The sequence below is a fragment of the Hyaena hyaena genome, unplaced genomic scaffold, assembly GCF_003009895.1.
Source record: "Hyaena hyaena isolate Hyena2069 unplaced genomic scaffold, ASM300989v1 scaffold_2196, whole genome shotgun sequence".
Taxonomy (NCBI): Eukaryota; Metazoa; Chordata; class Mammalia; order Carnivora; family Hyaenidae; genus Hyaena; species Hyaena hyaena.
In genome coordinates this window covers 17,518-34,319 of record NW_024082814.1, presented here as the reverse complement: position 1 = coordinate 34,319, position 16,802 = coordinate 17,518, and the positions used below count along the sequence as shown (strand labels likewise).

The following is a 16,802-nucleotide window of genomic DNA, read 5'->3' as shown; positions in this document are numbered from 1 at the left end:
ATTAGCCCTTACAGAACCGCAGAGGCTAGTGAAGCAGTCTATGTCTAGTGTTCGGCCTGAAGTCAGCAGGGACACCAATCGGAGAGGAGAGATGGTCATGAAATGGGGAGAGTAAACACAGATTAGGATTGTTAAGGACAAGCTGGAACCCATGAGGACAAACTAGAACCTGGGAAGACAGATTGGGACTTGCATTTGTCTGTCACTGTATCGAACCTTTAGTGATGTATGTGATCTATAGAATAAGGTGGTGCCTATGGCCACACCGTTGAACATTGCACTTAGTGTAGGGTTCAGGAGAGCTAACAGAGGAGATCTGGTGGGAGCCAGAGAGCTGCAGCCAGGCTGTTGGCCCTCGTCTACACGGGGAGCCAGCAGATCAGCGCCTGGCTCTACAATGACTTTTAGAGCATAAAAATGTTTTCTGCTTTACTTCTGCCTTTCAAACCTCACACAAATTTCTCCTTTTACTAACCCTAATATAGAAGCATAGGATCATACAGGGAAGGGTGTCCTGGGAAATGCAGTTCCATCTTAGCTAACTTAATGTGGTAGAAAGCCAAGGAAGTCCACTTCTTCAGAAGCCCTGAAGTAAGGATTGAAGATATGTATCCGGTGTATTTTTAGTCTGTCTCAGTTCCTAAGTACCTGTCATAGTGTAAGCCTCTCAATGTTGAGTGCAGTCTCATTATTTGGTTGAATTTCTCAGACAAGAGTACTTTTTTAATCATAAGCCAATTGCTTCATTACATGATCAGAAGAAAGTGATCTGATCCCATGCTGGAGGAAAGACTGTCTCTCTTAGGTCTATAAACCAAGAGACGCTCTGTGGCTCTCTAACATGGTGCCTTCCTACGAAGGTATTTCTAGAGTAGATTTGCCCATTGATTGTGAATTTTTAAAGTACACTTTGACTTTCCAACGCTTCTTGGTTTTAGATCCTTTTTTTTTTTTCAGTTTATTCATTTAGAGAGGGAGAGAGAGAGCACGCGCGCTTGATCAGGGGAGGGGCAGAGAAAGAGGGAGAGAGAGAGAATCCCAAGCAGGCTCTGCTTCCTACCTTCTTTCTCCCTTCCTCTCTTCTGCTTTCCTTCCTATTCTTCCTCCCGTCCATGCTCCTCTCCTCTCTTGCTTCCTTCCTTCCTTGCTTCCTTCCTACCTCTTCCACTTTCTCTTTATCCCTCCCTCTCCCTCTTTTTGTTTCTTTTTTCTCTTTTCTGCCTCTCTCTTTCTTTCTCTCTTTTCCATTCTTTTCCTTCCTTTCTTTTTTTCTTCCTTTCTTCTCCCTCCCTCCATTCTTGTTTCTGCTGCTTATTTATGCCATAGAAAGTCAGTATGCTGCAGAACACACTTTGGCGAAACTCTTAGTGTGACTTGGTCTTACTAACTCTCAAGTTTCCACAGAGAATCTCAGGGAGGTAGGGTAACTTTCCTAATATTAAGTGAGGAGTAAGGGATGGATACAAGATTCTATTTCTTGGCCTGGGTGGGGTTTACATGTGTGTTCACTTTGGGAAAATTATCAGCAGAGGGGAGGGTATTAGCACAATTCTGCAGGCTGACATTCGTGCAGTGTATAGGAAACAAATTCCAGCTCAATGTCACACCGATCCACAGACTCAAATGTCCATTTCTAGTGTTTTTAAAAGGTTTTCTCAAGTTGGTCCCAGGTGGTTACCAAAACGACCGATTCTCTTCCCTGCCCAAGGTAAGAGGGGAAGGAGAACACAACGTTAAGCTAACAGTAAGTCACTGCCCAGCCTCTCTGTTGGCAGCTTCAGAATCATCTTGGTGACTTGGTCGACCCATTAGAGGAGGCGGGGCCCAGGCCATTGGTTGACCCCTTAGTGACGCAGCAAGCCTTTGTTACGTCCTAGCAACGCACCACGCCCTCCCTGCGGCTGCCCTACCCACCCTCAGTCCCGGTTACTTGTTGTTGTTTTAGCATGTTTTTACTCAGTGGACCCGCGCGCTTGGAGTTTTCCATACTGGTCCAGCGCAGCTCTTGGTGTTCCTGCGGTGGGAGCCACTCGCAGACGGCACAGGGAGGGAAGGGACGGCGTGAGGAAGTGGAGGAGGTTTAGGAGAGGAAAACACAAATCGAGATTTGGTAATGTTTATTTTTAAGATCTATCCTAAGCTCTGAGAAGAGGCTCTTGGAGGTTGGGAAAGTGACTTTTGCGCAAATTCCATAGGAAGGAGGACGAAAGACCCGTGGAGGACTCAGCACCCAGCCAAGTGAACATGAGCATGTTTGAAACCCTCATCCCTGCGGTGCAGGACATGATCAAGCAGGTGCTGCCTGCATTGAAGGGGCTGACCACGGCGGGTAAGCGACGTGGGGCTGAAGCTTCACCTGCTTGTGGGGGGGGGGCTGAAAACCCCCTTGCCCATCCTCTGGAGTGGCCAGGTTATCTTGGCCACAGCTAGTTATCACGGCAGACTCCCACTGCATGCCCATAGAATTTCTTTATTGATTGTGTTAATGAGGGAAAGGGACCAGCTGAGGGTCTGATTAAAGGTGGTGATGTGTGAGCTTGGGGACTAGCACAAAGGAAGTGCTTGTCAACTGTTAGCTAAACACAACCACCCCAAATGGGTCCTTCTCAAACTTCATGCAATGACGTGGATATTTTGTTGCCCCTGATATTTGGGGGGTTGTGTTAAGAAAGTGAGATGATCCTAACAGGAACTGGGTGTTTGCAAGAAGACCTGACAGCTTTTCCTAGAACACTTACCAGACTCGATCAAAAGCACGTTTTCTTAGAAGAGCCACCCTAGAGTGACACTGAGATCTGTCTGGAAGCAATGGGAGCCCTTGGGAAGAAAGGTGCTCCAGAAATGGCAACTTTGCTACTATCAAGTCATTGTAACTTAGGGACATTGCCCATACTTTAACCACATGACTTAGGAGACAAAATAAATACGAGTAGATGCCTCATCTCTTTATCCTGCATCACTCCTATTTTTTCCTGTTCAAATAAGTATAAAATAAGCATTAAATATCACAGTTTTATGGAGTGAAAATGTGTGCCTTATTGACAAACCTCTATGTAATTTATACATTCACGTGATTTTGAGAACCTACTGTGTTAGACACTAGAGAAGTGGTGGTGAGCAAAAACCTTGGCATTTCCATAGTCTAGTGTGGAAGAGATACACAGTAACCAAGTAATCACAGAAATACATAATATTTTCAGTTAGTGATACCGAGGAGGAGGTGCATGGTACACTGGGAACTTTCACTGTGGTTGAGGATGGGAATGTGTGTCAAGATGTGTTGAAGCCAAGAAGACTTGAGCTGAGAGGTGAAGAATGAGTTGCACTTGAATAGGTGAAATGGATCAGTGGAGTTGGCAAGGGAGGGGAGGTGACAGGGTTCTTGACAGAGGGAATAACAAGGGGACATTGATGAGAGGGAGGATGGTGTGACTGAGGAATTGAAAGAAAGTCCCTATGGCTGCTCTGTAAGCACAGAAGACAGAGTCTTCTAAAGGAGGATGGAGAGAAAGGGAAGGGGGTCGGGTGGTCAGAGCTTTGTAAATCCTATCAAGGATTGTGGCCTTCATTTTAAGCCTGATGGAAAGCCATTGAGTGTTTTAGCATGGAGATGAGGGAGGAGCCCTCATGACTTGATCACCTTTGTGTTTTGAAAAGATGGCTCTGGTGGTAAAGTGGGGAATGAATTGGAGGCTCAAGAACACCTATAACAGTAACTGAAGTGAGACTGAATGGGAGCTTGGTCTAAGTTTATAGTGGTAGAAATGGAGAGATGGAGACAGCCTGACAGGCTATTTAGAGCTTGTGGTGGTGCACTGGCCATGGAGGGTGAGAGAGAAAGGAAGTCTCTAGGATGAGAAATGAGTTCCTGGATTGCATAACTGAATAGATGAAGGAGACAGTCATTGAGATTGAATCCCTGGATACAGGGCAAGGTTTAAGGGAAGGAAGATCCTGATGTTGAGCAAGTGAAATGTCTCTGTGAGATATCCAAATAGGCAGTTGGATACACAGGTCCAGAACCTTACAATGGGGAGAAATTCTGGGAGTCTAAAGAAACACGTGGGAGTCATCGGCCTATGGGTGGTCATCAAAGCCCCGGGCACAGACATAAGTGCTTAAGTAGAGCATGGAGTGAAAACTGAAGGCCTGGGGCTCTACCGTTGGAAATGCCAATGTTTAATGGTTGAGTTGAGGAAGATGAGAAGAAATGGCTAGAGAGGTAGGAAGAAAATCCAGGAGAGAATAGTGTCACAAAAGCCAGCCAACAGGAGAGGTGCTTAAAGGGGGAGAGAGTGGTCACCACTGTTAGATATGACTGAGGAGTCAGCAAGCTGAACGCTAAACACATCTATTGAGTTTATTGATGAGATTGTTGGTGACCTCAGCAAGAGATTTATTGGTTGAATGATAGAAATGGAAGTCATTATTAATGTTATTCTTCTTAAAGTCATTATTAAAGTCGTCATTAACTAACAGGTGACTACATCTTAATGTTCACAAATGACCTCTTGTTAAGGAGAATGAAGATAAACTTCCAATTGCAGCAAAACCCATAAATTAACTTTTCATCATCAGATGTCATAAGTCCTGTTGCTTTCATGTGTTTCTCCAAACTTCATATTATGAAGTTATAGTCCTTCGAAGGTCCCGTCATTGTTTTTGGCTGTCATCCAGGTAAAAGTATTGAAGACGACATAGCTAGGCAATCTGCAGAGGCAAGAAGGCTGCAGGTCTTCAGTGCAACAACCTGATCTTTGCACTGAACTATGCTCCTATGCTCCGGGGATAGGTTTCTCTGTTCAAATCCCTCTTGAATATTTTGTTTTGTATATCAATGTTTTGGTTTTAGAGGATGTCTTATGAGGCGCCTGGATTGCTGAGTTGGCTAAGCGTGTGACCCTTGATTTTGTCTCAGGTCATGATCGCCTGGATCATGAGTTTGAGCCCCACAATGGACTCTGTGCTGGCAGCGCAGAGGCTGCTCGTTACTCTCTGCCTCCCTCTCTCTACCCCTCCCTACTCATGCTCTCTCTCTCTCTCAAAAATAAGTATACATTTTTTAAATTGTGTGTATGTGTGTGTGTGTTAAAAGATGTCTTACAAAGTCAGGGAACTTATCTTTTATATTTGGTATTAATATCTATCTCAAGCATATATTATTCTACAATTTGCATAGTGGACACTTCTTTTTAATAATGATTACATGTAAAATGCAGTATTCTTGCACTGTGTTTGAAACCACGGTTTTCAATGCATAATGTCTGATGAGGTTTGGAGTGGACATGTCAACACAGAATTTTTGGTATTACTAAATACTAGCTATACCTAGACCATCCCTTCATATCACATATTTAACCCTAGTTACTGGCATCTACTTGTTTTTCTACCACAGTTTCTTTTTGGAACACAGCTCAGAACAAGAAAAACAGAAAGACTTCTCTGTGATCATTGAAAGTAGATAGTAAAAAGTCTATGCACTATTCAAATTAAGCCCCTTGGGTCCCTAGCCAAAGGTCCTCTGTTAACAATTATTATTTGGGGGCTTCCTGGGTGGCTCAGTTGGTTCAGTGATCAACTCTTGATCTCAGCTCAGGTTATGATCTCACAGTTTGTGAGACCGAGCCCTGTGTCGGGCTCTACGCTGACAGTGTGGAGCCTGCTTGGGATTGTGTCTACCCTCTCTCTCTACCTGTCTCTCTCTCAAAATAATTAAACTTTAAAAATATTATTTTAGACATAATATTAGTATATTTGTGGAAAGCAGAAACAAAGCAGACCTGAAGCAGTAAATTAGGATTAGGCACGGCATCTGCATAGCACTAGCAGTAGAGAGAGGTGACAGCTGGTAGTCTAGCAGTAACAAATGAGAATGAAAAGCAAGTCAAGAATCAAGCAAAAATATGGTGATCATTTAGCAATACATACAACTAACTATCAAACGGTTTTTGTTGTATACCTGACACTAATAGTATGTGCCAAACTGAATGTGAATTTAAAATGTACAATGTGTTAAGTTATGATGATATATGAGCATAAGGCATTTAAAAAGACTACGACTACTACATGCTACTCTCTGTGGATAGTACACAAAGATTCAGTGCGCAAAGCAACGTTGGTCTCTGCTGTTGTGGACTTTATCATCTGGGCAGGGCTGTGGAGAAGGACGATACACACACGCAATCTCTATAAGACCCCCACCCCTGACCCCGGTCCCCAACAAAGAATTAAACAAAGACAGAAGTATAGATACATGTAAAGCAGAGAGTAGCCTTTTATGCCTTAATGGCATGTAGCTTTGTTTTTATGTTATAGAATGGCATCCGAATGAAGGTTTAGGGGCGCCTGGGTTGTGTCTCAGTCGACTGGGCCACCCACTCTTGGTTCCAGGTCAGGCTGTGACTGGTTGTGGAATCAAGCCCTGTGTCAGGCTCTGTGCTGAATGTGGAGCCTGCTGGGGATTCTCTCTCTCTCTCTCTCTCTCTCTCTCTCTCTCTTCCCTCCCTCCCCTCCCCCACTCACATGTGTGCTCTCTCTCCAAATAAATAAATAAATATTTAAAGTAAAATATGTGGCCTGGGTGGCTCAGTCGGTTGAGTGTCTGACCTCGGCTCAGGTCATGATCTCACGGTTCCCTTTCAGGGTTTGAACCCCGTTTCAGCACCTGTGCTGACCTCTCAGAACCTAGAGCCTGCTTACGATGCTCTCTCTCTCTTGTGCATCCTCTCTCTGACACATATATAAACATTAAAAAATTAAAGTAGAAAAGATAAAGTTTTATATTAATCAGAGGGCACAGAGTAGACACTCAATAAATACTTTTTGAATCCATCATTAAGAAAAAAAGACTACGGTTAAAAAAGTGATGGAGATTAAGGAGCACACTTGTGATGAGCCCCAGGTGTTGAATGGAAGTGTTGTTTCACTAAAGTATACACCAGAAAGTACTATTATGCTTTATGTTAACTAACTGGAATTTAAATAAGAACTAAAAAAAAAAGGCTAGATTATACTTCACTAACTCTCTTTATAGGATATAAGGAACTCCTCACACTTCTATAAAGAATAAAAGGAAATTTGAGACAGAGTTCTCTTTATCCTAGAAAGACTTTATTCAAAGTTTATTGTTATCATTATCTTTAAGCATATTTTTGGAATGTAAAAGGTTAAGCTTTAGTTAGTAGAAAAATTCACTTTGGGGAATGACCTTATTCTCTATTAACTGAACATTAATTAGGAATTACTATCCTTTGGTTTGCAGTGCATATTTCCTTATTTATTTATTACTGCTGGATACTATCACATGAGTGCTTATGTAAATTATTTTTTCTTTCCTTTGAATTTCAGAAGTCGGATCTATCTGGGACTCTATATCAGACTATGTGCTACAACAGCTATCCCTACACAAGGCAAGATTTATACTTCACGCTTAACGCAAGAGGCCAAAGGATCTTTCTTCCTTAGTCTTGTATAATTTTGCTGGGAGCAAGAGAGCAGACTTTAGAGCCATCCGATTTCTGTCCTGTGATTTTGTATGCTCACACTTATGACTTACAGATAGCAGATTTTACAAACATGGATTTTAGTCTTAGGTAATGAGTCTGTAAAAGTTTTCTCTAGTGATAGCAAGCAGATCGCTGACCAACCTGTAGAGGCACTAGATGAATTCTGTGGATCTGTGACCTGATAGTTTCTGGCATAGCTATAGAAGGATGTAATGCTTCCTGCCATGCTTCCTTGCAGGGAATGGGTTTTAATTGCAATACAAGATTATCTGGGACTGAATTCCCCTTGCCAAAAATGAGAAACTTTGCCCAGCCGTGAGTTTGGACGCCACGGAACTGGACAGAGATCTGGGGACTTTGGAGGGAGCTGGGAACTTGTGGGACTTTTATATCCTCCTCACAGGTCCCATTATGACAACCCACGGGCTGAATGCATCCTTCGAACTTCTGTTGTTTGGTCTGATGATTTGAAGTAGTCATCCCCAACTAAAATTTGGAGAGTTTGTATAAACTTTTGCAGTTGTTTCTCTCTCTTCTTGAAAAATCAGCAAGCAGATTTAACACCACCAGTTTTCCGTTGCTGTGTGATGCTGCGTGGCTGAGTCAACAAGGGTCTCTTCCTTTGGATGGGGTTCGTACTTTCAAGCCAGTGCACTCTCTGGCTGGCTACCTTCACTCCCTTGCATTCTTTCATAGTGCCGGTAGACATTTGAGTTTGTCACCCTTGAGGTGTGATATTTTTGGGGAGCCCAAAGCCTCGTTTGAGAGCCAAAAGCATTTGCTTCTACCCATCAGCCAAGATCACTACACTGCAGCAGATGCGTTGGATGCTGCATTGTCTGATTTTCAGCGAGAGACAAAACCTAAAAAACGAATGAGAAAAGAGAGATACTTATGGCATTTTAAATTCCCTCTTTCTGAAGGCAAATGATTAAAATTTCTAATTTCCCACAGTATACGACAAGAGGAATCTTAACTATAGACTAAAAGTACCAGTGGCACCCGTATAAGTTTTCTTAGTCCTCAGAGCCTTTGAATGGTAATGGAGGTACAGATCTGATGTTCTGGATCAATATTTTACATTTTATACTTATATGAAAACTGACATCATAATGTAACCTGAGCTCTAAGAGACTGTAAACATCATTCAATACTTAAGGTTTAATTCTTTTTGTATTTTCTTGGATACCAGTACTAAAGGTTATTTTTCCTTACCTCTTCAGTGGATTCTGATTATTGCTCTTTTATTTTCTTCCTTTTTCTTTCAGGGGGTTCAGATTCCAGGCTTTGGAACGTTCACGTTCACGAGACAAAACACGGACATGGGAAACAACAAGTTTCTTCTAATACAGAGGCCTGTGTTTATCATGGCAGAGAAATTAGTACAGCTCCATGGACTAAAGCAGAATAAAATACACACGCCTGGTAAAGCTCTTCAATATTTAATAAGACATTCTCAGAAAGTAACTGGCCTGGGGACGACAATGAAAGGGCAAAGTTTGTTCAGTTGCTGCTGTACCAGTTTCTGACTTAAGCTCACTTTTCACATGGTACCTTTGGATGAGGGAGGCGCCAAGGTAGGAAGTGATAGTCTTCCTGCAGGACATTTTAAACCTCAGTAGCTTAAGAGGCAGTCATGGGAAGACTTGATGTGATGTCAAGGCAAACTTATGTGCCACGTTACAGAGCTATATAGGCTTAATCATTTTTTAGACCCTCAGAAATTAAAAGTGGTTAGAAAGAAAAAGTTAATTAGGGCCTCTGGTCAGAATCACGGTCCATAGTCACTATAAAAAAGATCACAAATGTGTGATCTATCATATATAATGTACATTCTTAAAAGTTAGGAGTGAGAAGGTTAATAATTCCATAAAGACTTAATGAATACCTTCTATACACCTCTCACACCCTAAAATCTTCCTCCTTTGCTTTCTCCCTCCCTCCTTCCCCTTTCCTGCCTTCTGCCTCCCTTCCTTTCTTCCTTCTACAAATACTTATGGAGAGCCAACTATGTGTTAGGTCTTGTTCCAAGCACTTGAGATATAGTGATAAGCAAAAGGGGCATGGTGCCTGATAGAGGATGCTTACTTACCTTCCAGCTTTGGTGTGTGGACTTGGTGACCCCTTCCCTGGTTACTTAGAGACCCTTGGAGATGTCCTTCCCGATTTCTGGACTGTGTTCCTTTTGAGCTTCCTTATCATCCCCTCTTGCATTGCACTCCTGTGTGGATAAAGAGATACAGTCCACCCCCCAATGTCATCGGGTGAAACGTTAAAACTTCCCTTTATGTTCACTTCTCTGATGTTAATTTTCTGAGTAACTTCCCACCACAACATGAAAGACTTGTTGGTACCAAATACCAACAAATTATACTTAGAATTCATTATGCATATGATCTGTATGGTAGATTTGATGGACTTTTCAGTTACTTTGACCTGGAGTTTTATGACAGAAGGCTTCTACTAATTCACCAAAAACCTACCAAATAAAGTGACAAGAAAGCCAACTTTTTTTTTTTTTTTTTTTACAAAAACATCTTGGGTCTCACAGTAGAGTCCAAAAAAGTAGTTTAGACTTATAATACAGTTTTTTTACAAGACTTAAGAAATTTCAAAATGAAATATATCTCAGTCATTGAAATCACAAGAACAATACTGTCTACCATTTATCTTTGGGGCTACGAGTCTTTGTCATTCATTAGGTAGATAATCAATTAAACGTTACACACTGATTCTTACTGATTACCAAGACGTGCTTCTTGCTTTGAATGGCTCAGAATTTATCATGGGAGATAAATATATCAGCAAATATTGCAACCTGATGAAATGCTATGAAAGCAGGATTGATGAGAACTGCGTGAAATGTAGGGGGGCCCAGAGGAGAGCCTGCCTGACGTTGCTCCGGAAGGCTTAGGGAGAAGACATATACCAGGAGGTCTTAAAGGACGATTGGGCTTTGATGGCAGAGAAGCTGTGGGAGATATTTCAACAACAGTGAGAATAATTCAGGAATAAAGAGCCAAGCCTGTTAAGGGAGTAACAGGTACTTTGTGTGGCCAAGACATACGAGTGTGAAGGTGAGTGGAGGGAAGTAAGACAAAAATGGTTGGTAGCAATTAAATTGTAAGGGTCTGTAGGCAGTATGATAAGGACTTTGGGATTCAGCCTATAGACAGTGGGAACCACGGAAAGGTTTTGAGCAGGGAGCTGTATGTACTGGTCCCGTTTTTAATTTAGGGGGATAGTTCTTTTAATTGTAGCAGTTTGATGAAGTATGGTGGGAGCCTGACTACAGTGGCAATCAGGAGGAAGATGAAGGAATCTATTTGTGAGACATTTCATGTGGATTACTGATGGGATTTGGCTGCCAGTTTGAGAGTGGTGGGTAGCAAGAAGAAGGAAGGTATGTAGCAGGACTCAGATTTCTTGGAAAATCGGTGTATGTTCTTGTGAGAAACACCATAAAGGAGGGGGGCGGTGAGGCAGGTAGGGTGGCAGATAAAATAATGAGTTAGCTTTTGGACATGTTAAATTTTAAATTCGTGTCGGGTTATGTAGGTGGAGGGAATTCTAGTGCTCAGGTGAGGGGTGGAGACAAGAGATCGAGATTTGATCAATTTACCTAGGAGAGGAAATAAAGTAAGAGAAGGGGACAGACACGGACAAAGTCTTGTTTAAGAACAACAACAGACAGCACAACAACAAAACACCATCTTAGGAGAAGTAGAAGATAAAGGAAGTCAGCAAAGGAGACAAAGAAGGAGGAAATTGGAGAACCAAGAGTGGTGCCATGGATACAAGAGTGTAGAGAGGGCATGGTCACCGGAGGCTACAGAGAGGCCATGAGATTAAGACTTCTGGTGTATCCATTGGCTTGTCGACTATGAGACGATAGTGTCCTTACTGGGGTAAGTGGATTGGAAGACAGATTGAAGAGAGGCATTGGATGCAGGGGACGGGACAATCGAGAAGCAGGCAATAGCGCATTTTCTTTCAAGAACTCTATAAAAACTAAAATGGAGGGCCGTGGTATAGAATCACCATTAAATTGTACAGAAGACTGTGGGCTGATCTAGGGAAGCTTGTGTTTTGCAGAGATATGAATCTTTATCGTCCGGCACTATTGGGCACTTGGAAAGCTATAAAACAATGCTTGCTGAATGAATGGTTACAATGCTCTTATCTTCTTTCGATTCTGTTCCTCTATGAGTGGATCTCATTGCTGCCTCTTTTTGGATTGATCATCTGTGTTGTTTATCCCTTTTTTGACTGGTGGTCTGTTATTGTGAAATAGACCCTATGTTTATTTCCATGCTAGATATACCATATTCCTTTGCAATGTCACTTATGGACTCATTAGGGTCCATAGGGAAAAGCACGTTATCCCGTCTGATACCCTCTGATAGGATACTTTCATTCGAAGGTAATGTCTACTGAGGATGACTGTCTTTCCAAAACACTTGACATTTATAGATATTTAGAAGCATTTAAAACTGATGTAATAACTGGAGGAGATAAGCAAGTGTTTTGCTACCGTATGTGCTGAGAGATAAGAGGGATGAAAAATTCTGAAAAGCCTCTGATGAAGAAATGCAGTCAGTGATTATTACCTTGCCTCCAAGAGAAAATCAAAAGCTCGTCTGGAGTTTATTTGGAGCAAAAAATACACTTTTAAGGAAAACTCTACTGATTACTGTGTATTGTTAGGGCTCAGCTAAGGGCTTCAGAGGGACAATTCTATCTTAGAGTACTGATCAGATAGTTCTTTGTGAGTGTGTATGACATGACTTTGTTGTAACTTCCACCTACTTTCCGCCACCCTGTCTTTCTCCTCTAGGTGATATCCCAGTTGTTCCACTGAATTTTGCCATGGTATCTCTGGACACTCCATTTAGCAGGGATCTATTGGAAAGTTGTGTGAAGGAGACACTGCGTATTTGGTCACAATCCATCTATACCAAAAAAAGTGTGGACTTTCTTTTCAAAGGCATCGGGATCCTTACGATTAAAAGTGGCAAAGTGAAGATGAAATTTCTTAAGGACTTCATTTCTACACTGGATGAGACTGGGGCTCTGGACAAAGCCCTCACAAATGTAAATTAATGTTTTCCTTCTCCAAACCCCTCTTCCCAATCCAAGTTTTGAATTAGCTATGTCTCATTATTAGGAAAAATTCAGGTTGACGATATTATTGATTAGTTTTTAAAATGTTTATTTATTTGGAGAGAAAGCATGGGCGCACAAGTTAGAGGGGCAGAGAGAGATAGGGTGAGAGAGAATGCCAAGTAGGCTCCGCACTGTCAGCTTACAGCCTGATGTGGGGCTCAATCTCATGAACCGTGAGATCATGACCTCAGTTGAAATCAAGAGTCAGACACTTAACCGACTGAGCCACGCAGGCGTCCCAGGTTGATGTATTTCAAATGGCACTTACCCCAAGTGCAAAAAATGCTTGCTTATAGATGATTAACTCTTTAACAAAAAGGTTAGAAAGGCAAGGAAACTTGACATTCTGAGTCAATGCCAACTGAAAAACGCAAATCATAACAGAAGCTCTCACAATTCTGAATACTTTATAGTACTTTAGAGTGTTGAAAACTTCTTCCATTTCTTTTATTTCTTTTGAGTTTGAAAACATTCTAAAAGTGGCATTTTTATCATCCTGATTTTACAAATGAGAAAATTGGAGGCTCAGAGGGTTTATGTGGGAAGCCTGAAATAAGACTGCTAATAAGTAGTAGAACCAGACTTCCTAATGATTCTTTTTTCTTCCTTGCTTGCTTGCTTCCTTGCTTTCATTCATTCTTTCTTTCTTTCTTTCTTTTTTGGGGGGGAAGGGGGCTGGTTATAACAGTTATTTATTTATTTACTTGACTGTTTACTTAACTTAGAGAGAGAGTGTGTGGGCACAAACAGCGGAGGGGCAGATACCAGGAGAGAGAGAATCCCAAGCAGGTTCCGTGGTCAGCGTGGAGCTGGGAGTGGGGCTTGATGTCACAAACAGTGAGCTGAGATCAAGAGTTAGATGCTGACCTGAGCCACCTAGGTGTCCTCATGGTATTTTATTTTCATGATAGCCTACAATAAATTGTGTCATGGAAATGTATCTTTAGCTTTTAATTTGCCATATCGTGGAAGAAATTTCACAGTTAACCCCATCATTATGAACTGTTGAATGGCTGGTATGACCTTCATGGTACGTTGGGCATAGCAGAGTTTAAGGAGGTAGTGAAACAATCAATCAACAGGACTAACGGAATGCTTAGTGTGCCTCAGGGGCACCTCTGGGAATGAACAGAATTGGCACAAATGACTTATATTCTCACCCAATGTTATCAAATCCTGGGTGCCATTGAGCAAAAGCCTGATTCCAAGGGAAAAGGCTGTCAAATGAAAGTCCATAAATAGGGTCCAATTCTACTCCCTAATTTCTTCTTTCATGGAGCTCTGTGGCGGTAGATTTAAGAGTTGTGCATAATGAAGCCCTTGGTATTTTCTCCACAATCTGGCTTCATGGAGGATTTTAAAGATAGGCACTCACCCTGTGTATGCAAAGTTGAAACACACAGCTATCACCCTCCCTTTCCCATGAAAACACAGCAGAAGCAAGGCCCAAGTGCTGGTCCATCTCTAATCTTCAGGGATTCTCCAGAACTTGGTAGCTTTAATACTGTGTTTGTACGAGAGGACAGCATTTTAATTGGACGGCTGCACTGTGAGACAAAACGTTGAAGGAACATTTTCCAGAAGTGGTAGTCCCGAGACATATTCTATGAAGAAAGGATCTGGAGGCCAATGCAGATGGCGGGCTGCTGCATATATCAGCCTCCCGGATAGAAGCACAAAGCACATTGGCATGGTAAAGGATCGGAGAAGTCTGGCTAGAAAGAAGCCACCTTAACTGCCTCAACTGTGAATCATGGAACGCTAGGTTAATCCAAGGCTTGTTAACATCCAAACGCCATTTTGGGAAACTGCTGTAAAGTGGTGAGGGTGATTGTCTTTCCCCCAAATGTCCCATAACTTTACCCTGAGTGCTCTCCTGCAGAATAGTTGTCTTGGGAAGCTGTTGGCTCATTTCAATGATGCAGCTTTTGCTGGAGCCATATTTAAAACTTCTTTTTGGAGATTGCCATCAAAGCCTTTTGTAAGCCATATCATTCATCCAAAAATAATTTTGTGTATTATTCTCTACGAGTATAATGAAATTATGTCATTACTGTATAATGTAATAATAATTATTATAGCTGCTGTTTGTTGAGTGTTTCTTCTGTTGCAGCCACTTACATGCAGTAACTCATAAACATGCTATGAATTAGATACGGTTGTTATCCCCACATACTCAGGCTCTAAGGCTACATAACTTAACAGTGTGGGGATGTGAACGTGAATGCACGTGAATTCAAAGCCCGTCTCTTAGGCACCCAATTTTAGAGTTATTTGGGTCAAGAGCGGAATTGGCCTGCTTGCTCATTTTCCGGATAGATTCAGCAGGTCAGCTCTCCTCTTAAGATGTGTAAAAGAAGCCATCAACTCTGTACATAATTTTCAAAGAGGAAATGGTTTGAGAAAAGGCAGCATCAGTGGAATTGCAATGGGACTACCCAGGGTGATCGATGAGAGAAATCCTCTTTGGATTTTAAGCTCTAGCCTTTAAGCACTAAAATAATAGTAATAATAACGAAAGAGAACATCATGGTTGCCTTGCCTCTGAGACTGCCTATAGCTTTGATTTGTCTGTGTCCTAGACCACTGCCCCAGGGATAAGCTTTCTCTGTCTCTGTCCTCCAGAGGCCTGACACAGGGGACTCCATGTTGTCCAGCAGCGAGACCTCGAGGAAGCCTCCCAGTAGTGCGTTTGTATTTCCAAGGTCAGTGTTTTGCTCCATAGGTTCCTCCAGGCACAGCTATCCTTGTTGGTGTATTAATGTGACTGGGTGGTTTCTCATCGTGTTGGCTCCTGCTCCTTTCAGTGTACTCTCCTTCTCTTTCAGGGCTCCAGCAAAGAATTTGTTGCAAACACTTTCTGTAGTTCAGTTAGAAAACACTGGACAGTTAGACTATTCCTTTTTAAAGATAATTCAACAACACTATACATTACTTGGTGCTTATCATGATAAATATACTCTTAATCCCCCTTATTTCACTCCTCCCCCGCCCCACCACCACCACTCTGGAAACCACCAGGTTGTTCTCTGTATTTAAGAATCTGCTTTTATGTTTCTCTCTTCTTCTTTTTTTTTAAATTTGCTTTGTTCCTTAAGTTCCACATATGAGTGAAATGATGTAGTGTTTGTCTTTGTCTGTCTGGCTTCTTTAATTTAGCATTATACCCTTTACGTCCTTTTAGACTTTTTGTTGTTTTTTTGTTTGTTTTGTTTTTTATTTTCAAATAGTTTATTGTCAAGATGGTCTCCATATAATAGACTCTTCGTTGTTAAAACTACTCTCAGTTCCCTAGAAATTCTGATATTACCTCCCATCAATTTTAGTCCCTGCAATATGAGTGCAGTTCTTCTCATCTTCTGGGCTTTCCTCTACCTTCCACCACTTCCTCTGAACTAGCTTCGTCTTTCTGCAGTCTAGCCCACCTCCTGTCTGAGCTCTGAGTCTTACCAGTGAAATGGTTGGAGAGATAAGGTAGAATAAAGGAACAGCTTTATCCCAAGAGTGCAGTGGGTCTTACTGGTGGCTGCTGACAATGATCGGAATCATGATCCTAATAATCATAATATGATAATAGTTGCCATCTATGGAATACTTGCTACTGTACATGTCAGATACTGTTAAGTACTTTCTCAATATGATTGTACTTAATCTTCACTCCAGCTATTTGAGATGTGCGTTTCATTTTATCCATTTTATAGAGGTGCAAAATGAATTGTAATTTTAGTTCATGTTTTTGTTTTAATAAGTGAAACCACGTGGTGCAATATTAAGAACACTGGAATAGGAGTCAGGAGACTTGTGTTTTTTCTCCAGTGTAGCCATCACACACTCATTGTGTGCGCTTAATCATGTTCTTAATCTTAATTGCTGTGCCATTAACGAGGATGCATTTCTGGTGGAGGAAGTTTGGGGCATAACAAGGAGCTTCCCAGAGGACTATTTCCTCATGGTCTTTGAGTCTCCTGTGTTAGTCGGTTTGGAACAACCCCCTCTGGGAAGGACTTTATGACATATACCTCATAAAATCAGAGTGAGGTTCAGAATACACATCAGAGAGGACTTAGTCAAGACCCTTAATTTTGTAGATGAAATGGACAGACGACTGAGTGGCCAAGCAAGAAATAAAAC

General features: G+C 41.8%; 1 protein-coding gene across 6 annotated transcripts in view; it reads left to right on the top strand.

Annotated features, from left to right (window-relative positions):
- The window catches only part of CCDC81 (coiled-coil domain containing 81), a 35,462-nt gene that overhangs the window by 1,995 nt on the left and 16,665 nt on the right, over positions 1-16,802 (top strand). For 4 of the 6 annotated variants that reach the window (XM_039225465.1, XM_039225462.1, XM_039225464.1 and 1 more), the window contains exons 1-7: positions 2,096-2,110; positions 2,196-2,329; positions 7,348-7,409; positions 8,774-8,930; positions 12,343-12,599; positions 14,554-14,652; positions 15,297-15,376. In XM_039225465.1, coding sequence (XP_039081396.1) covers positions 2,245-2,329; positions 7,348-7,409; positions 8,774-8,930; positions 12,343-12,599; positions 14,554-14,652; positions 15,297-15,376 — 740 coding nt within the window. In that variant the 5' untranslated portion in view covers positions 2,096-2,110; positions 2,196-2,244. Of the gene's footprint in view, positions 1-2,095; positions 2,111-2,195; positions 2,330-7,347; positions 7,410-8,773; positions 8,931-12,342; positions 12,600-14,553; positions 14,653-15,296; positions 15,377-16,802 lie in introns of those variants that run through there. The other 2 variants (XM_039225463.1, XM_039225466.1) reach the window with 2 other exon arrangements.